Source organism: Euleptes europaea, chromosome 6 (genome assembly GCF_029931775.1).
Source record: "Euleptes europaea isolate rEulEur1 chromosome 6, rEulEur1.hap1, whole genome shotgun sequence".
Lineage (NCBI taxonomy): Eukaryota > Metazoa > Chordata > Lepidosauria > Squamata > Sphaerodactylidae > Euleptes > Euleptes europaea.
The window spans coordinates 47,631,062-47,652,798 of NC_079317.1; the positions used below are offsets into that span (position 1 = coordinate 47,631,062).

Genomic DNA, 21,737 nt, shown 5'->3' on the forward strand with positions numbered 1-21,737 from the left:
GCCCCATTACACAAAAAAGCCTTGAAAAGGCTTTTTTGTGTGTTTCAGCGTGCAAGGAACCGTTTCAGGAGGCGGCGCGGCAGCGCCTCCTCCCCGCTGTCCCCACACACCAATTTTCAGGTATGCGCTGTTAGTCATATTTGGCAGAATGACAGAAAGGTCAGCAGATCCAGGCAGCTCTGAGATAAAAGGGGATCTGTTTATCTAAATAAAACTGTTTTATTTTAAACATATAGTTTATTTAGAAGTGTAACAGCATAATGGTTTCAGTAAAGGTAATAAGCATAATGGTTTCAGATAGGTACAGTTCTTCTTTCTCTAAAGTTCCTCAAACAGACCTAGCCACGAAGGATTATCTTTTCACTTGCCACAGACACAAAGTAATCCAGCACTTGACAATTTATCATAGTTGCAAAAGTGCAAATGTGCAGTGAAAGACAACATACAATTCTACATACAATCCTATGTTCTCAATCCTATCTCCACAATTTTCTCTTGAGTAATCTTCACAAAGGTGAGCAAAATTCAAAAAGTCCCGTGAGGGTAAGGTTTCAATAGTATTTCTAGAAGAATGAAGAGGGGGACGATCGTTTCAGTTCTTCAGCCCCTTTTCAGTTTAATTCAATTGTATGTGTTCACAACGTATCTCCATTTTCCCATTCAGGATAAAGCTGCAGCCACGTACTGTATATATTTTTTCAAAGTTCCCACTCAGGGTATATCATTTCATATACGTGGTTGCTCAGATGCTGCTATCTGTTCCCAAAGGGGTACAAAGTGCTACAACGTACATATAAAGCCCCATATTAAATTACAGAAATAAAACATACACACAAAATTTACGTAGTGAACTGCCACATGGGGTTTCCCATTTGTTTTAGGCGCGGAGAGGCTGTTCCAGTAAAGGACTTTTCAGCCTTCATGAAGGCTGACAAAGAAATTATGTATCTGAAGAAGTGAGCTGTGGCTCAGGAAAGCTCGCACCCTGCCAGAAATTTTGTTAATCGTTAAGATGCTACTGGACTCCTCCTGCTCTTTTCTAAAGAAATTTATGAATAGTCTCATTTAATATTGTAGCCACAAGTATGAAACTACATGCGTATGTTATTAAACGGGAATGTGCGCTGCTCTAGCGACTGCTGCACAACTGCAGAGAAAACACGGGTCGCGCCCTCCAAAACTCAAATCGCTTCTTGCGTTTGCAGCGCGCTGCCCCACGTGACCAAGACCAGCCCTCGACTTCTGCTTGCCAGCCACCGTATTTGTTTCAACATACAAATAAAGGGCAAGCGCCATTTAGGTGTCTTCGGTGACCGCCTGAATTTTGTCACCAACCGTTCCGTGCCCATCTGGAAACCCACAGCTGACATTCGAACAGGCGCTGGGCTTCTGCTCCCCCTATCTTTATTTTCCTATTTGTCACGGAGCGCAGGATCAGCAGCCAAAAGAGGAAAAAATATTCAGGCACCTCAGGGGTCGCGCCAGCCGTTGGAGGCCGGCGGGGTCCTGAGATTTCGAACGGGGCAGACGGCCAATCAGGGAGGAGGAACCAGAGGCGGGGAGTTTGAGGTGCCGTGTGGCGAAGGAGGCGTCGTCGGGTCGGGAGATGAGGGCTGAGCGCTGAAGGCGGCTGCCGGGATGGCGGCCGCGGGGGGCCGCGGGAGAGGCCTGGCCCAGCTGGCGGTCCAGCAGCAACTCCGAGCCGCCTACGGGATCAAGGTGAAGACTCGGGCGGCGAGGGCGAAGCCGCCGCCCTCGGCAGCTACCGGGGCCGAAGGGGTGAGTCCGGGCCAAGCTGCGACGCTTATTCTCTCCCCACGTCAAAGCAGGGCGGGCTCCAAGAAGAGTTTGCGGGCAGAACCGGCCGCGGCCTTCAGAGAAGGTGGCGGGTGAGAGCTGGGCGGCCGCATCTCGAGAAGTTCCGGTAGGCCTTTGCGTTCCCCACCTACCGTGGGGGGCGGGGGCAGGAGCCAGAGCCCTGTAGTGGCTAGAGTGTTTTGGCTAGGACCAGGGGAGACCTTGGTTCGAATCCCTACTTTGCCGTGACCCTCGCTGGGCAACGTTTGGCAAGTCTCGCTCTCTTAGCTTAATTCCCAGTGGGTCGCCGTGTTAGTCTGTCTGCAGTGGTAGGAAAGAGCAAGAGTCCAGTAGCACCTTAAAGACTAGCAAAAATATTTTCTGGCAGGGTAAAGCTCATACCCTGCCAGAAAATATTTTTGTTAGTCTTTAAGGTGCTACTGGACTCTTGCTCTTTTCTCTTAGCTTAGCTACGGTAGCTTTCAAAAACAATGGATTAATATTTAATACAGGGTTCAAAGCATGTCAGACAGTGATCACCAAAAGTAGTTCTGAAACATTTCTCCCATCACCCTTGAGGAGAAGCTTTCAACATCTAACTGTTGTCATACCAGTCCTTTAGTATAATCCAGTACTTTTGTGTTCACAGACCATCTCATTTATTTATGTAAACGTTTGATTTCAGCTTTCTTTTAGGTTCTGAAACATTAAGCTTCTACTCTAGCCAAATTATCAGTTTTTCCATGGGAGATTCTATGTTATATAATAAGAGTGAAAGCTCTCAAGACTTCACTCTCCACAAAGGCATATTTTGAGAGTAAGCGGTGGGACATTGAGGTGTACAGGCCATACAAGCCCTTTCAGTTTTAAAATATAAAATCCCAGCCTCTCTGGAATTCTGGAAATCTTTTGCCTAAGAATCCAAATGGGTAGTGGAGCAAGAAAAGATTGTCCAATCTTTGTGCCTCTAGCAACTGCAGTTGCAGCCTGTGCTCTCAAAGACTGTGTAACTCACGCAAACACCCTGCAAATGACTTTTTTGAGGTCTTGGTACAAGAACAATTGGAGTGGAAACTGAGGAAGGGGGTGGGGGAATAGCATGCATACATTGACAGTTGTGTACCTTTAAAAACACTCACTTCCCTCAATCGGCTGTTACTGCACTCAGTATTCCCAGCAATGTATTAAGAGTTTGAAACGGTTATAAAAAATACTGTTTGCACTTTGTTTGGCCCCTTTAGCTGTGAAGACGTCTTCCAACCACTTATTAGCCATTGCATCCAAAAACCCTTTTAAAGCGATGTTTTTTATAACATTTTCAAACTCTTAATACATCGCTGAGAATACATAATGCGGTAACCCCCATTTTTTAAAAACTGAATTTTAAAGAGCAGTGTGAGTTCTAAAGGGCTATAAATAAAAGAGTTCTGAGAAATTCAGAAGTGTATACTGATCTACAAATACAAGAACTTCAGTTTAAGATAAAATAGAGCTATGGTAGGGCCCAGTGGCACAGTCGGCCCTTCAGAGTGTGATCTCGTTAGTTGGGATGAACCTTTCATTCATTTGGCGTCTAGGGTGGGGACTCCAACTATATATGCTATTGAGTTTAATCAACTCCTTTAAAGCTCTCTCACTAGTGGAAAAACAATCTATTACTGACAGGCTTGAGCAATTGAGGACTAAATTATTAGAAATAAATTATCACAACCAGTACTGCTGCCATTGTTCATATGATTTAACAACAAAGATGCAATTTACATTTGAAAGACAATTGAGCATTCAGTTACTTATTCTTTGATTGAACAAGGGTCATGTACTAGGTTACTGTGATTAGATAAGAGTAGCCTGCAGATAATTTTCTTAGATACACGCAACATGTGATGAGATGAGCTGTTTCTTGTGAAACTTGCATCACAATAAACCAATTAGTGTCTAAGGGCACAAGATCCTTGGAAGGTTATCATTAAATATTTAGAAATTTTCCATTTTTCTTTAAACATGTAAAAAGGATTGTATGCAAATGATTGAGAACCTTGGGGATAGGGCAGGATGTAAATGTAACACTTGTTCACATAATAGGTACCGTGATCTCAGGTGTCTTACTATAGCGCCAACCCTCTCTGAAATTCATATTATGTTTTGGATGCACTTCAAACCCAGTAGCAGTACAAGTTCATGCAGACTAGTATGGATCCCACTGGCAAAAAAGCAGAACACTTCTGGGGGGTGGGTGTCTCAAGGATTTCCCTCCCTCCCCCATTATTCCATTTGAAACTGGAAACGTTGGGGAAGCATGGGGGGTGGGCTCCTACGAGTTATTTCTCTATGAGTGAAATGCTTCTTAAGGCAAGATTTTTACACTTAAAATGTATAGTGTGAAAAAAATGTAGGCTTCTTCAGTTTTTTCCACTAGAATTGGAATTGGTAATACAATTGGTAAATTTAGGGAAGCCCTAAAAACTTCCTTTGAAATATTTTATCTTTGAGTGAGAGAACCTTGTATTACAGAGCATTTCATAAAAAGTCTGAGGACTTTCTCAGGTTTTCCAGGGGAAAAACTGGGAAATTTGGGGGAGCACTAAAAAAAGAAACAACTCTCATACTGTAGACATATGCAACATTTGTAAAAGTTTCAATGTAAATGTTAGCAACAATATGCTAAAATGTGTTTAATTGTCATTGGCACTTAATAATATATTATTAAAGAGTTCAGTGATAAAGTTTAGCTTAATGCCCAGATGCGCTGGTAATTCTACCTTCTGTGACTCTGTTTCTGTTCAAATAAAACACTTCCTTTTGTTTATTTAAGAATTTATTTTCTACCTTCAGCTTGTCCTTCCCCCAATTTCCCCCCAAATTTCTGCTTTTTTCTGGGTGGGGGGAACTCCATGGGTTCAAAATTTCCGTGGAAATTTTTACATCTCTAGATCCTACCAGTCCTTTCAACAAATGAGGAGTGTCTTGCTGACAGAGTGATAGTATCTAACTATGAGAAAATGATTTATAAATTGCTGTTTGGGATTTATGAATGGATAATACTGGCCCACATTTTTAAGAAAGTTTACCATAACTTAAAAGGGTTCATTATTGGTCAATAGTTCTAGCTTTCCTTCTATTTCCTTGTTATGCAATTTACTGAAAGCAGATTGTTTTTGCAGTGTGCTATTTAAATGTTGTGTTATTTCTCAGGGTAAAGTCTTTGGAATACCTCTTCTTGAATTACCTCAACAAGTGGTCCCTAAATATGGAAGTATACCTTGGTAAGTATACCTATAATCACTTGAAGTTGTGAGTAGAATCTTTACAGATACATTCTTTTATTTTAAATGATATACCGTATATACTCGGGTATAAGCTGACCCGAGTATAAGCCGACCCCCCCAAATTTGAGGCCAGAAAAGGGAATTTCTTATTGACCCGCGTATAAGCCGAGGGTCAATAAGAAATTCCCTTTACTGGCAATGCTGCACTCTAAAATGGCGGCCGCCATTTTAGAGCGCAGGGATGATCTCGCCCCTGCCCCAGGTCGCCCTCCCGCTGGCCTCCCGGGCCCTCCCGACCCACCCCGACCCCAGTGCCATCCAAGGGGGGGGAGGGGGGAGAACCCCTGAACCCCCTACTCACCGGGGGCCGCGGCGAATTGGCGGCGGCGGCGCGGCCTTCCTGGGCCTGCAGGAGGCCCCCCAGGCCGCTGCCGGCCGCAGGAAGCGGCCCGGGCACGGCCTGGAGGGGCCTCCTGCAGGCCCAGGAAGGCCGCTGCAGGCCGCAGGGAGCGGCCCGGGTGCGGCGGCGGCACGGCCTGGAGGGGCCTCTTGCCGGCCCAGGAAGGCCGCTGTCAGCTGCAGGGAGTGGCCCAGGCGCGGCGGCAGCGCGGCCTGGAGGGGCCTCTTGCCGGCCCAGGAAGGCTGCTGCCGGCCGGGGAAAGGTGCGCGGGCCCGGCGGCGGTGACGGCGGTAAGTTCCCCCCTCTACCGTATTGACCCACGTATAAGCCGAGGCCGGCTTTTTCAGCCCTTTTTTTGGGCTTAAAAACTCGGCTTATACGCGAGTATATACGGTAGTTTGTTCCTGAAGAAAAACCTAACTTTATAGTTAGCAGGAACATGCTGATTACCTGGGGAAGAATGTTGCCCCTACTCCCTATACATAAAATGGTTGTCAGGTGAAGGTTCTACAGGTTCATGTTCATCTTCAGTGCCTTACTAGGAACAAGTAAATTGCAAGCCTACTAATCAGAAGTTGGGATATGGTACTTATGCTTGGTGGTGTAATATAAAACAAAACTGCTGAAATTGTGTAACACGATGGGGGAAGAGGTGGACATTTTCAAATGTAGCATTTGGGTATTCAGAATGCATCAAGTAATGACTGCTCACTTGAAGTATAATAAGGTGCTCTATCCGTTTGGATATAACAGTTTTATGCAGTAATTGAATTCTAAATGTCAAACACTTTCTGTCCAGCTTTTTAGTTGACGCTTGTAAATACTTAGAAGAACATATTCACACGGAAGGACTCTTCAGAAAATCTGGATCGTTTGTTCGTTTAAAAGCATTGAAGGTACTGCTCTTTTCCACGTTTCCAGTTCATTTTTTTATCATGTGCGATTAAATGCCTTCACAGTTAAAATACCCTATTGAGATGTTCCTTCAAATCTCTGAACAGATTTGAGCTTCCTTCAGAATTTTACACAGCTTTCTCTCAAAGCACATCATTTTCTAAAATTTAGTGATTCCTTAGCGATGATGAGAGGGAGGGCATCTTGGCCATCTTCTGGGCATGGAGTAAGGGACACTGAGGGTGTGGGAGGGAAGTAGTTGTGAATTTCCTGCATTGTGCAGGGGGTTGGACTAGGTGACCCTGGTGGTCCCTTCCAACTCTATAATTATTCATATGGCTTTGGTTTACAGTGGCTGTATCACATTTTTTTTAGAATACACTTGATCAGGGTGAAAGCTGCCTGTCCACTGCTCAGCCCTGTGATGTCGCAGGACTTCTCAAACAGTTCTTTAGAGAATTGCCTGAGCCGATCCTCCCAAGCGATCTCCAGGAAGCTCTCATCAAGGCCCAACAACTAGGTGACGAGGAGAGGAATTCTGCTACTTTGCTGCTGTCTTGCCTTGTGAATTACAGAACAGTTGATATTCTGAGATATTTTTTCAGTTTTCTTAAAAAAGTGTCTCTGAGGTAAGTAGAGGGTACTGTGGGTTGCATTCAGCTGCCTGCAAACATGGTATAATGATTTCCTATGTGTTCTGCTTCCCCTTGAAATCCTTTGTGGCCTCTGGAAAAATGATGCCGGGAGTTAGAGGACAGAAAGTTGTGGGTGTAAAGAGGCTACAAGTGAGGAGAGTTAAGTAAAATCGCCTCCCTCTTCCACTTTTACACAACAAAAAACAAAGTCAGATGGAAAAATATAAAGTGGTGAAGTCAAAACGCTATCCTCCATTCCATTTATTCTCACTCCTGAATTTCTTGGGCAGGTGAGTCCTTTCCATGCCCTAAACCAAACCTCTTCCCTTGCACAGGATGGGCGTTGCATTCCAACAGACACACTGAGATGAGCTTCTAAAAAAATTGTTATGCCTTTCTGAATGTAGAGGATGTCAGAGAAGCTGTTATAAATTTTTAAAAATGGATACAAAAACCCTTTATTGTAAGGTTTATAAGCATATGAATACACAATGAGGCTTATTCATGAACTCGGTGAAGAAATATATTTGAAAATATTTCAAGAACTATAATTAAAGGTAAATTCAAGGTCTTTCCCAGCTTCTTTCAACTCATAACTTGTAGGAAAGGAAAATAGTAATAGGTGTTACAACTTCTTAATGTAGCAAAAAGTTTCAGCTCATTCTTAAATAATAGTAATAAAGCTTTCTGAAATTCTAAGAAGAAATTTCATCACATGAATGTTCAGCAGAAATGCTGTTTTCTCTTCTTAGATACCATCTTATAACATTTTGTTGTAAAATCTATGTTATCTCCCTTTTCTCAAACAAATACATCATAGTCATTTCCTGACTTTTGTCCTTGCACAAGAGAAAGTAGGCGTAGGCTTTTAGTTTCTTGCCTGTAGGGACCTCCCTGCCACAAAGTGCAGAGTGCTAAGCTGCAGTACTGCAGTCAAAGCTGCTCACAACCTGTGTTCAATCCCGACAGAACTTGGTTTCGGGTAGTCGGCTCACGGTTAACTCAGCCTTCCATCCTTCTGAGATTGGCAAAATGAGTACCCAGCTTTCTGAGGGTAAAGTGTAGATGACTGGGGAAGGCAATGATAAACCACCCTGTAAACATAGTCTGCCTAGTAAATGTTGCGATGTGACGTCACCCCATGGGTCAGTAATGACCCGGTGCTTGCACAGGGTCAACCTTTACCTTTTAGAGACCTCCACCAAAGGTTCTCATTCAAAAGATTCTCTTTAACCTCTTGACTAATGAAGAAGCCTGCCCTTTGATTTCCTCTTAAGCTCAAAAAACTCCTTATCGTCAAACTCCTCCTTAATACCTAAACATTCACTCTCATTTCTGCCCCCCTTGTGTAGGGGAAGGTATAATTTCCCCCATTTCACTCTTACTGTCCCTTCCCTGATACTTCTCCTGAACCTCACCAACCCAGTAGCAAACATTAAAGCATCTACCTTCCCTAATCTCATATTCACAAATGAAAAACAGTTGGGAGACATCCATCATCCTCTCCTTACTTGATTCATACATAGCATTGAAGTCTGGCTGTTGGGAAAGGTGAGCATGGTGGTGTTCCAGCTGCACCAAGTCCAGGCCCTTGCTGACTTCAGGAACTTTGGTCTGGCTCTGTCTTCCTTTGCAGGGATTTTATTTTAGTTTAGTTTTTCATTTTACTCATTGCTGAAGTTGTTGGTGACCTTGTGAAAACAGAACTTCTTAAACAGAACTTCTTTAAAAGCTAGATGCAACTATGGTGTTCTTAATTAACCTGTAAAACCGGAGGAGAAAATATAATGTTGCTGATTAGGACTCAGGTCAATAGAAAATGCAACATACCGGTAATTTATACAACACTTCCAACGGAGATCGAAGATTAAAAGTATGAAACGTCTGAAGTTACTTATTTGTGATTTCAGATCCACTGAGAATAAAATGGACAGCAGTAACTTGGCAGTAATTTTTGCTCCAAATCTCTTGCAATCAAGTGATGCTGACAAAATGTCGGCTCACACAGACAGAAAACTTCGATTGCAGGCAGCAGTTGTGCAGACGCTTATCGACCATGCAGAAGAAATAGGTAAAGTGACAACATTTGTCAATGTGATCTAACACTTTTATGTAGCCATATTATTTTGTTTATAACAAGCACGTTAACTGTTCCCTAATTCAGGACGCATACCAAAGTTTATCCTGGAAAAGATACCTGCTATGCTTGGCATTGATGATTCTGTCTCTACTCCTTCACTGCAAGATTGTGAAGAAAGTGAAGGTGAAACTCCTGGGGAACACAAGAGAAGGAGAAGTCGGAGCGTAGGAGGTAGGCAAATTGCCCTTCTGAAACTGCTTGTTCAAAGTTAAACCTTTTTCTCTTTGATTATTTTGATATTGAATGACAGAAATCCACAGTGGCTCATTAGTAATAAGGTTGTTTGGTTCTAATAAGTTCCTTGTATGTGTTTTGGCTGTTTGAAATGGGTTGCTGAACTAAACTATGCATGTTTACTTGAAAGTAAGCCCCACTGTGACTGTGCTCATTGGGACATAGGATTGTAGTCTTGGGGTAAAAGCGGATAATAGTTTGGTCTCACCACTAGAAGGCCCTCTTAGTGAATTTTTATTAGCTTGAATTAGAGGTACTTGGGCAAGATAAACCATCCAAATAGTTTAAAATGTTTATGTGTTGTTTTCAAGCTGCCCTTGACCAATGGCCATTCTGCCTTTTGAAGGCAGAACATTTTCAAACTGGTCCTGAACTCGGTAAGGGTTGATTTACTTAGTTTTTGGGCCTTTCATCAGTGTTAGTAGTTAGCCGTAGGTCATGAGAAAGGCAACTAGTATTCGGTCTATTAAGTGTAATATGTCATCTGTAGGGATTTATTTTAAAGTGCTATGTCCATATCTAACCAATGTTAATAAAAAAAAAGTATTGGATTCAAATTTTGGCAATATAGTTGTGCATTTTTCTCTGTAAGCGGCATTTCTTGTTAGAAGTAGTAGGGAGGAATTTACTGAGACAGATTATCAGTGACAGTGCTGAATATGATGTGTGATTTTAATTTTTTCCCAATGTGTGGAAAATTATAAAATGACTCCAGACATGCTGTTCTGCCAATATAATGGAACTTATACTAGCAGAATGGCACTTCCATTGGCAGAGTAAGGTGGTAATTTTTGCTGATTTCCCCCTTCCCACTACAGATCTATAGTTTTCTCCCCACACTTTGGGGTCCACTGATTCCTGGGAGCAGAATTGGGTGGGGCTCAAAGGGCAGTAGCAGGAGGGGGGAAGGGAAAGCCCCATCTTGTTTCCTTCGCTAGCCATTCTTTGGAGTTAACCTGCGGTGTCTTGACTCTCCATTGAATTTGCTTTTAACTTTTGGCAGTGCTGTGTCTGTATTTTCTATGTATGAATATAATCAAAAAAGAAGCAGCAGAGGAAGGGATAAACCTCAAGGATAAGACCAGGAAAATAAAAAATGATACCTTGAAATGTACTAGAAAGACAATTGTAGTTGAGCACTTCACAAAATCATTTTAGCATTCAATTCTTGAACTATTAACTCAAAATCAATAAAAAGATGCTTTTAATCAACATTAAGTTTGCTACTTGGCTAGCCAGTTTTTGTAATTAACATAACTTATGAAACAATGAAATTAACTCTTAAAATATAATAAATTGAATAAATAAATGAATTCAAACTATGGCAGGAACAGTTCTCTTCAGCTTTGCTCCTGGAACACCACAGTGTGCTGACCATTACCTTTTTTTAAAAAAAACCTGGTATTAAAACAAATATAGCTAAGTAAGAGCAATGGTTAGAAACAAGGCTATGTTGAGAGGAAGGTAACAAGTGGTCAGTAGGAGGTTTGTTGTGTGGCTAGGTTTGCCCTTAAGAGGGCAAGAAGCCAATGAATCATCATGAAATAAAAAAGCAAGGTGCTGCCTACATAGTGGCATTCTTGGTTAATGGACTATTTAATCCCAGTGAAATAGGCATTGACAGTATTTGACCAGCCAGCTGACTGATAGGTGAATCTGAAAGCTCATGGTGATGAATGCTTCTGTCATATGGTCCAGTATAATTAGAAATAATACAATGATTAACAAGCAAGAAATGGTACGAAAAATCCCCTAAATGCTGAATATGCAATGTAAAGAATTTCTGTGATCAGTTGATAGCTTCACATTATGTGTATCAAAGATTTTTATTAAATCTCCAGATCTGTTTAAGGTGTACGTATATGGATTCTTCTTTGGTTTACAGTGACTTTACCAATTTGATACAGTCTATTTGAATACTGCAGCCATTTTTAATATTTCTTAACTGAGTGAAAACTGTTCACATACCAAGCTTTGCTGTGATTTTTCTGAATGAAAGATTGGAAGTTTTTTTTCTGTTTAGTTTAACCTAAATGGCTTGGGTCCTGCTGAGAATTTCCATGTGCACAAGGGGGGCATTTTTTGCCAACTCCCCCCCCCCCTCCGCAGCTATTCCTGAGGATTCCCCAAGAACAGCACTTTGGGCATTTTGGACTATCATGGGAAAATTGGCAAAGATTGCCAGCCTTCCCCTGCATGCATGAAAATTCTTGGCAGGATCCACGTGCATCTGCTCTCCAACCTTGCCAGACAGCGTAGGAAATAAAACTGGACTGAATTTTCCACTTCTACAGAAATCAACAAAGGGGCTTCTTGAAGAGCAGCAAGTTGTAACCATAGCTTATGCCAAGAACCACTTGCCTCAACTGAATATTTGAGACAATGGCTAGGTTTTAGTGAAGTACTACATACTATCATGTCCCTTATTGTATACTGAAGCAGAAGATGTAACCTTGGATTGACACAGACGTGCTTGTCTTGCATGTCTTGTGGGACTCATAAGCAAAACTTGGAACTTCATTCCAAAATATTCCGTGTGTGTGTATGTTCTAATCAGCAATACTTTCATTGATGATCTTATTAATTGGAGATACAGAATTGGATCCATGGTCAGTTTCCATCATCAGAAGATGAGAATGACTTTGTCCCTTGTACTGTTCCTGAGGGTCTCCTGAAGGGAGATCAGTGGACTGCAGGAGGAGGCAAGAGGCAGGAAAGTTCCTTTCCAGTGACAGAAGTCTGTAAACTGACCTTTGGGTCTAACCCCTTGAAACTAATGTTCTACTAAGAAAAAAAACCTGGGATCAATTTCCTGTTCAAAAGCTTGATTGCGTGGTGTGTCTTCAATTTCAGATATTGTTAGCGGGGCTCTGAATAAACTTAAATCTAATAGAACACCCTGTGCCACACCTCAAAGAGACAGCAGTGGTAGGTATAGTGTATTTGCATGAAGCCCTTATTGCATTATAGTCTAACAAGACTGTGAATGATTGGCAGATTTCTCTACAAGCAAGTCTATAACATTGACTTGCTTGACTTTATCCTAAACTTTCTGTTGCATTGACAGTAGTTGACCAAAGAGCTCTGTAATTGGAATGTGGACTGCATTTGTTTGCTACATACTGAAGCATGGGTGCAACTACTATAGCTTCATGTGCTTGAGTATATGCTGCTTTGGAAACATTGCTCTTCCCCCAATAAACTTACCAAACTCCTTCTTTTGGTTGCCAAAAGTGCATGTTTAGTCATCTACAGGCAGAGGTTAAAAGTTTATTTCTGTTTAAAAACAGCCCTGAGGAAGGAAATCTGGAGAATACAAAAAAGATTTCAGACATTGATTACTAATACTAAATCTAGTATTGGCCAAAGTTGATCGTGAAACTGCAGGGAAACCAATGTGTGTGTAACCAAACAATTTGCTGATGCAATACTGTATACCAAAATATAGTAGATGGAGACAATCCTAGACCCCATGGGTTAGATACCATTCTGCTATCAGCAATTCTTTCTGCAAACAGAGAATGCGCTGCAAAATGGATTCACAGGATACATCCCCATGTCATTGAAATTATTTACTGCAGTCACTACAGAAAGGCACTTAACTTAGACCGTCTATCTACTTGTATACAGAAAGGGTTGCCTTTTCCAGCAAAAGGTTTCAAGACCCTGTAACCAATCTGCACCAACCAAAGTTAAATTGAAAGTCTGTGGTTCAAATATAATACTTCTCATAGGGGTTTTTTAAATCAAGTATTTGATTTGATTTTTTTCTGTTTCTCTCCTGTCCACTGTCAGATGAGATGAGCCCTTAGCTAATTATGATGGCTAGTGGAAAATAATACCTTAATGACTAGCTAATTGTTTCTCTTCCTTTTGAGAAGGTGGATTTCACAGAGCAGTTTCTCAGTTGATCCAAAATTTCCAGTTTTTCCATTTCTAACCAGGACAGAGTTGAGTTCCCCCCCCCCCTATAGTTTTCTTAATCTTTCTCATGGATATTCGCAACTGTTACTTAAAATCTTTGCTACTTAATCTCTATCATGTATCCGGTTTTCACCTATGAAAAGAAGTGCCACATCTGCTTTAACCACTGCTGTAAATATAAGACTGTTTCAACTGTAACTGTCATGGCTTTGTCATTGTTTACCATTTTTAGGCTTTGACAGCTGTTACTTTCTTTACAGTATTTTCGTCAGTGACCCCAATGATTGTTACTCCAACTATAAAGCGTAAATGTCCCGCTGATTCCTGTCAAGGTTTCTCTAGCAAGAAAAGGCGATCTCTCAGGCATAACTTGGCTCTTGAATTGCTACCAAGTAGCCTTTTTAGCATTAGTTCAACACCTGCACCAGGTAGAGTTATACTTGCACAAATAATTTTTTTTCTGGTTGAATTAATTCAGATTTCTGCTCATTAACATTTCATTTTGTTGGCCTGACAAAAGTGTGGAGTTACTGCAGTCAAACACTCTGTAAAGTTAACCAACTTTGGCTCCTTCTGTAATAACGATACAGCTTTGCATTTCTGTAACACTTTCAGGACATACTTCTCATGAGTTGAGACAACCTAGACAATTGTGACAAGTTTTTCCTGGAGTGTACCACACCACGCTATTCAGTGGCTGCTGGGCTAGGACTGTCTGACTCCCCCCCCCGCCCGGCCTTAAAAACTCTTCTGCATCTAGAAAAAATAGCATGTCAGAGAGAAGGGTTCCACCTAGCCTTCCCCCTGAAGTCCTTTTTTTAAACTGTAGGGCACCAGGATATTTTTTTAATGGGAGAGAGTGGTCTCCAATCTGTAAACTTCAGCACCACTATCTTCAGTCTGAGTGTGGCTCAGGAAAAGCTTTATCCTTGGCTCTGTAAATTCACTCTTAAGTGAAATTCACTCTTAACATAAGAGCCATGCTGGATCAGACCAAAGGCTCACCTAGTCCAGCATTCTGTTCACACAGTGGCCAACCAGCTACCTCTAGGGAGACTGAAACAGCATCATCTTATCTGTGCTCCTCAGCAACTGATTTAAAGAACATAATGCCTCTGGTATTAGAGGGAGTAGCTATCCATCATGATTAGTAGCCATTGATAGGCCAGTCCTCAATGAATTTGCCTACTCCCTGTTTAAAGCCTTCCAAGTTGGCAGCAAGTTCCACAAATTACCTATGCACTGTGTGAAGAAATAGTACTTTTTTGTGTGTGCTGAATTTCCCACTCTTCAACTTCAGTGGATGACCCCAGGTTCTAATATTATGGGAGAGGGAGAAAGGTTTCCCTGTTTACTCTATGCATAATTTTATAAACCTCTATCATGTCTCCTGACTCACCTTTTTTCCAGGTTAAACAGCCTGATCCTCATAGGGCTGTACCCTGATCATTTCGGTTGCTCTTTTCTGCAAATTTTCAAGCTCTACAATATTCTTTTTCAAATGCGGTGACCAGAACTTTACTCAATATTCCAAGTGCGGTCTCACCATAGATTTGTATAAGGGCAGTATGATAGCGGCAGTTTATTCTCTATTCCTGTTCTAATTATGGCCAGCATGGCATTTGCCTTTTTCACCACAGCTACTAGGGTTGCCTGCTCTGGGTTGGGAAATACCTAGAGATTTTGAGGGGTGGAGCCTAGGGAGGATGGGGTTTGGGTAAGGGAGGGTCTTTAGTGGGGTATAATGCCATAGAGTCCACCTTCCAAAGTGACCGTTTTCTCTAGGTTTAGTGATCTCTGTTGCCTGGAGATCAGTTGTAATTCCAGGAGATTGCAAGCCACTGCCTGGAGGTTGGCAATCCTAGCAGCTGCACTCAGGGTTGACGTTTTCATCAAGCTATCTACCTACCAATTAATTTCCCCATATTGCAATGGGAAATGGACGGCTGAAAGAGGCTAGCTTTCATGAGGCCACCTAGTGAAAGTAGCCTTTGTTATAACCCCCAGCAGTTGATTTGAGCAAAGGTTGTACTTTAAACAAGCCTGAGGTTTGTTTAATCTTGTTGGGTACTGCTGTTTCCCTAAGCCTATGCAACTAAAAATTTGTTGTTTTTTTAAGATTCTATAGTGCCTCTCTCTGAAGTATCTGCTGCAGGCAGCTTATCAAACACAACATAAATCAATACAAGCAGTTAACAATAATAAACTATTAACCAGCTAAAAACATTGAGTAGCTTAAAACAAGTCTCATAAATCAGTTCTCAGGCTAGAAGCAGACTGTAAAAACAATTTTAAAAGCTCAACCTCTTGATTAAAAGCCTGGTTAAAAAAATAATTGTTTTTCCTAATACCTAAAAGACAGTAAGCTGGGTGCCGGGTGAGCCTAAAGGGGCAGAGCATTGCACAGGTGAGGTGCAACTGCTGAAAAAGCCCTGTTTCTGGTCACCACCCACTTCACTTAAGGAGGCGGGGCATGTGAGGGTGTTGTTTGGCGGGTTGGGCAGTACTGGAGGAGGTGGTCCTTCATGCACCCTGGCCCCAAGCTACTGGGGGTTCTAAAGGTAAGAACCAGCACTTTAATTGTGCCTGCAAACTGATAGGCAGTTAGTTTACTTCTGTGAATGAATCAAAATATGTGTTTAGATAAATAAACTAACCAAACCCATGTATGTGTCTGTATTTTTAAGCATATACAGAGAGTATACGAGGGCATTAAGTATCGTCAAACAATGTCTTTTTGCCTGCTGGAAATATATATTTTGAAATAATAAAATATTGAAAATGTATTAGAGGCTCTTCTTGCCAATGGAAGCTCAGATGTTGGTTTTTAAAAGATAAATTACTTTGCAATAACTGCCAGTATATACTCTGCAATTTTATGTTCTTCAGCTCAGTTTGAAGCAAGTCCTCTTGAAGCATCTCAGAGATCACTGTCTACCTCAGTCACTAGTGACAAACACTTGCCTAGTATAGGAAGTCGAAGAAGCAAAAGGATCGCCAGCAAAAAAGTTCACAGGTAATTTTGCTAAAGCACTGCCCCTGAGATCTGCAGCTATAGTTCTTTGAAAGCTGGAGCTGACATCTTTTGGGTTCCCAGATTATTCCTTGTCTCTGTGAATTGTCAGATTTATTTTTTAAAATCACTTTTGTTTTGAGAACTTGATGTGTGTGTGCACCATCAAGTCATAGTTGACTTATGACAACCCCGTAGCATTTGGAGGCAAGAGACATTCAGAGGTGGTTTGCCATTGCCTGCCTCCACGTGGGCAGAGAGTTCTGAGAGAACTGTGACTGGCCCAAGGTCACCCAGCAGGCTTCATGTGGAGGAGTAGGGAATTTAACTCGGTTCTCCAGAATAGAGTCCGCCGATTTTAATCACCACACCATGCTGGCTCCAAGAACTTGATAAGTCTCACATATTAGATCTCACTTTTAATATTTTAAATATTGTAAAAAAACACCACCCTTTTATCATGGTTTTTTTTATTTAAACTGATTGACTTCAGTATTAGAAATATACAATGTACTTTAATTAAATTAATAAAATGTTATTTATATATACAGGTTGAGTATCCTGTATCCAGAAATCTGGTATCCAAAATGATGCAAAATCCAAAACCTTTTGAGTGCCCACAAAGGGTAATAAAATGGCACATGTGCAGGCCGGTTGTGCCAATGGGAGGTTCCCCACAATGCCCCACATGCACAAAATTATTTTAAAATATTGTATAAAATTACCTTCAGGCTGTGTGTATAAGGTATATATAAAACACTAATGAATTTCATTTTTAGACTTGGGCCCCATCCCCATGATATCTCATTATGTATATGCAAATATTACAAAATCCCAAAAAAATTGAAACACTTCTGGTCCCAAGCACTTCAGATAAGGGATATTCAGCCTCTCGACCTGTATGTATATGTGTGTGTGTATAGATATATAATCTATACACAAACAACGTACAGTCAAGTTGCTACTTTCTTTACTTTCTTTCAGGGTTGAGTCTGGAAAAACGGGTTGCTTTTCTCCTAAGATTAGCCGGAAAGAAATTGTGCGCAGGTCATTGCGGTTAAAGTTCAGTTTGGGAAAGAGCAGCAGAGAGGTACTATATACACTGTTATTAATTTATTTCATTCCATAATAGAAGTCTATTCTGTGGTGGTTATTTTCAGGTCTTTTAAAGGTCATTTGTTAATTTTAACAAAAAGTTACTATTATATATATTGTGTACACCCCTCCCACACATATATAAAATACAGTTGCTCTGTGTCTCCATTTAGTGGCTTGGTTAGGAGTAAAGAGAGGCAGATCACTCTGGTTCTATTAACAATTGGTGATCATATTTAATTTGTAATCCTTGGGTCGCAAAACCATTCTCCAGGTAATGTCTTCTAAAGAGTTGTGACCTTTGAGGGACTCCAAGGTTGGCATACAGCAATTTTGACTCAGTGGCTTGGATCCAGCTGTGCTCAAGTAGAAACGTAGACGGACTTAGAGCAGCTTTGCTTCCACAAGACCTCAAGCAACACCTAACATTTTCTTCCCTGTATATTACAGTGCCCAGAAATGGCAGTACAAGATGTTATGCAAGTAGAAATGAAATTGCATATACAATTAATTTGGCTTAGTGGAAGTTTCTTTCTTCCTTTCAACTTGCACAGCAGCTCTAGTACAAGTAGAAATTTTGTGTTGGATCCAACCCAGTATCCAAAGTTCCAAAGCCTAAATGATGCATGCTGAAATAGTGCATTAACCACATGAAGATCTGTGTCACTGCCATTTCTCTGTCTTCCACGCATAATCTTCCTTGTTTTTCAATTCTCAATACTGTCTGCATTCCTCCGTCCCTTCCTATAGCATCACATCACTACTTTAGTCTCTGTCCCCTGCCCCATCTGCTGTTTCTCTTTCCTGACCATAGTCCAGGGCCCTCCAAACTTTTTGAGCCTCCGGACACCTGTGGATTTCTGACCAGCATGGTGGGTACAGCCACAAAATGGCTGCCACAGCCTACCTTCGGTCACACAGTGAAGATCCTTGTGCTGTGGTGGCAGCTGCTGCCAAAGCAACATGTATAAAACTCTACACAGCCAATCAGATCTCAAATGGTCAGTCAGAAGCATTCCTGGAAAAGGCCCCACATGGCCCTGCCCATTTTCTAAAAACACTTGGTGGGCACCAGAAAAGGTGTTGGTGAGTGCCATGGTTCCCATGATCACCATATTGGGGGACCCCTGCCACAGCCCATTAAATAAACAGGCCTGGGTCTTAAGGGCCTACAAACTAGATTTCTGGTAACAGAGTTGATGTATGCTCCCAAGGATCTTCTTGGGAAGAGGATGGCAAGTGGTAAATGCAAGCCTTCTCTGGAACTCCTAGCTCCCGTGTATGCTGGGGCAGGATCTCTTCATTCCGCTCTGCTTTCTTAAATTGTAAAAACATTTGAAGAATCAACATGAAATTAACTTCTTCTTTTTAATCTAAAAAGAATACTGCAGTGGAGCATGCTGTTGTCAGATCTGAAAATATTGGTCGTCGACTTGCAAATCAACAAGACACAGAAAGTGGAGCAGATTTTCTAAAGACAGTCGCGTTATTAAGCCCCTGTACTTGCGATTGTATAACAAAGAAAGGTAAGCGTGTCTTGTTGCTAAAAAAAATGTTGTCCTGCTTACTGTGTTTCATTCATGGTTGAAAAGGAGCAAGAATCTAAAAAAAAATGTCTTATAGTAGGTGAAAAGATACTAAGTCCCTTCAAGGGAGAAAACGTGCAAGTTGGTAGAGCCTCTAGATAAATATTTATCATACAGATTTGGCTTGAGATTTCTTACTTTTCTTTGTATCAGGTGTTTCATAAAAATTTGAAAGCAAGCCCCGTAGTTTAGAAGTTTAAGATATTGTATATGTTTATAGTACTAATGCACTGCATTTGATCCGGATGCACAGGAAAAGTGTTCATCATGAAGGGTTAATTTTTGCTTTGCTAATAATTTAGGAGGAAGACTCACATATCTGTGTGTTTCTGCTCCCTGCTTCTTTCCCCACTGCCTTTCATCCACCAGCTCTGCACTTTTTGGCTGCTCTTATGGGGCTCTTAAGATGGGCAGTTATTGTGGCCCACTGTTTAGGGTGCGGCTCATGGCTCCTTTTCTGCTGTTGAGCCTCAAAACTAAAAGACAGGCTAGAAGCTGAGGTGGCCCCAGTCTAGGTGGAATGCACATGCTGAAGGAGTACAGAGTAAGCAGCCTTGCTGGGTTTCCCTGTGGGCCGGTGCAACAGCATGTTGTTGTCCCAAGTGTGGGCGCAGACAATAGACACAAGAGGTCCTATTTAACAAGATGAATGAGACAGTCTGCCTTTATCCCTGTGATTCAAATCACATATGACTATTCCTCAGCAGTCATAAATGCTCTGAATGTGTTGGGGGACTTTTGCATTTAATGAAGCCAGAGCAAAGCGGCTGCTATATTCCCCATTTTTTCACAGGTGAGTCCTCTCCTGAAGGCAGTTCCTGCATGCAACCTAATGAGCATCCAATTACAGTGCCCTCTTATGGGATTGTGGCATTACCATTTGTTTTAATGGGTGCAAGATTATAACTGGCTGATTTTTTTAAAGTGGTATTGCATTTCTTTAGGTTCCAAAAGCATCAGCAAATCAGAGGAGAACTTGTTAACTCCAAATCACAATGGTGAAGCAAGCTACCGAATGTCCTGGACTGGCCCCAGTACCACTGGACCTCAGGAAACCAGTAACAGTGGTGCTACTTTAAAGGCATGTCTTAAAGAAGAAACCTGTTCTTCAGAGCCTGCTCTTACTGCTAGAAAATGTTCAGCCCTTACTGCTGTACCCAGGCCCACCGAAGCAAGTGTGGAACAGGATAGCAATAAACGACAAACTTCCTTTTGTGAGGAAGAAAATAATATAACTACAGACACTTTATTAAAAATTAAGAAAGCGTTTTCCGAATCTGGAAGTAACCTTCATAACTTATGTGAAACAGACCCTTCAAAATTACATGTAACACAAGAGACTGGATGTATTTTAGAAAGCGAGGAGAGACAGTGCTTAAAAGTCCATGAAATGGCAAAGGTGGAAAAGGAGAGTCAGTTTGCTAGCTCTGCTAATGAATGCAGTGCCACTGATAAATCTCTGTCAAGTAAGGATGAAATGAACGCTGCGGAGGGACCCTTCAAAAATACTACTTTGCCTGATCATTCCATCCACGAGTTAAGCAAATTTGGTGCGTCACAAGATCAACTAACTGAGCTGGTCTCTCCAGGTGACCATTTGAATAAAATACACACTCTGCAAAAAGAAATTCTAGAATCAAACTGGCAATTCGCCCCAGAAGGTACTGTTGAAGAGAAGACATTAAAATCCTACAGTTCAGAGAAAAAGATTGAGGAATTTATAAAAAAAGGAGAGCTGCTTGTCTCGCAATTGCCAGAAGATGAAGACAGGAACAGGAAACAGCACCTACGCATGGAAACTTCTGAAAAATCTAAACTTTCACCATCAGGGAAGGTTGCTGACCATATACATTGGTTTAACAAACTGTCATTGAATGAACCCTGCTCTGCAACCAAAACCAAACCACCTCTGAAGTTTCAACGTACTCCCGTCCGTCAGTCTGTAAGGAGGATGAACTCCCTCCTGGAGGCTAACAGGCAGGCAGTTACTTGCAAACTAATGAAATCTGGTGATGGCTATCCCCTTGTTAAGTCGGTGAGTTTTGAAACTGCACTGTCTTCCGGCACAGAAAGTATCTCCAGAACATCTACAACTTCACTGCCTTCTGAAACAATGAATAAGCAGATATGTACATGTGATCAGCTCGCTTTATCTTCCAAATCTTACTCACAAGTAATACATCCAACAGAGCAAGCTAAAAAGCTTGATAAAACCTGCAAAGAGAAATTGATTACTAATAACCAATCCAAATCTGCCCTTGAGGACCTCACAAATCATGAAGCACCAAAAGCAGTTGTAAAAGTGAATGCAAATGTGAATGTTTCAGTTGCTACACCTGAGAAATGTGTACTTAGAAAGACTGTGGCAGAAAAAAAGCTTCGCTACAGAGGGTCTCCAAAGAACCCCATGTCTACAACTCAGCTTCTTCCAGTTATTAAGCCTCTTGATTTATAGGTTTTACAGTCAATCCGAAGCCTGCTTATTCTGATGTCCTTTTATTTTGGCAAACTCTTGGATCAAGGTACACGTTTAGAACTGTAGCCAAAGTCTGTTGAAGTGTTACTTCAGTCTGTTTTTAGAAAAACATTTAAGAATGGTTTAGTTCTCCTTCAATATACCTCTCTCTTGAATGTGCTGCAAATATCAGTTGTGACTGAAGCTGAAACTAGTAAATTCTGTTAAGATAAAGGATAGCTGTACCGCTGCGGCTTATGATAGGTTCAGTTCTGATTTTGACTGGAATTTATGGGGA

General features: G+C 41.5%; 2 protein-coding genes across 3 annotated transcripts; both read left to right on the plus strand.

The window, feature by feature from the left end:
• The first annotated feature begins 1,638 nt into the window (after window positions 1–1,638).
• Window positions 1,639–6,990, plus strand: LOC130479467 (inactive Rho GTPase-activating protein 11B-like). The gene is made up of 4 exons (XM_056851866.1): window positions 1,639–1,779; window positions 4,990–5,060; window positions 6,263–6,359; window positions 6,733–6,990. The coding sequence occupies exons 1-4, from the start codon at window positions 1,639–1,641 to the stop codon at window positions 6,988–6,990; spliced, it is 567 nt and encodes a 188-aa protein (XP_056707844.1).
• Window positions 1,649–21,506, plus strand: LOC130479041 (rho GTPase-activating protein 11A-like). Of its 2 annotated transcripts, XM_056851329.1 has the most exons (12): window positions 1,649–1,779; window positions 4,990–5,060; window positions 6,263–6,359; window positions 6,733–6,986; window positions 8,903–9,063; window positions 9,157–9,303; window positions 12,220–12,294; window positions 13,551–13,718; window positions 16,180–16,306; window positions 17,288–17,393; window positions 18,780–18,924; window positions 19,929–21,506. In XM_056851329.1, the coding sequence occupies exons 5-12, from the start codon at window positions 8,919–8,921 to the stop codon at window positions 21,437–21,439; spliced, it is 2,424 nt and encodes an 807-aa protein (XP_056707307.1). In that variant the 5' UTR covers window positions 1,649–1,779; window positions 4,990–5,060; window positions 6,263–6,359; window positions 6,733–6,986; window positions 8,903–8,918; the 3' UTR covers window positions 21,440–21,506. The 2 variants fall into 2 exon arrangements, with proteins under 2 accessions (XP_056707307.1, XP_056707308.1); XM_056851330.1 differs by lacking the exon at window positions 12,220–12,294 and having other exon boundaries at window positions 1,650–1,779.
• Window positions 21,507–21,737: the final 231 nt, after the last annotated feature.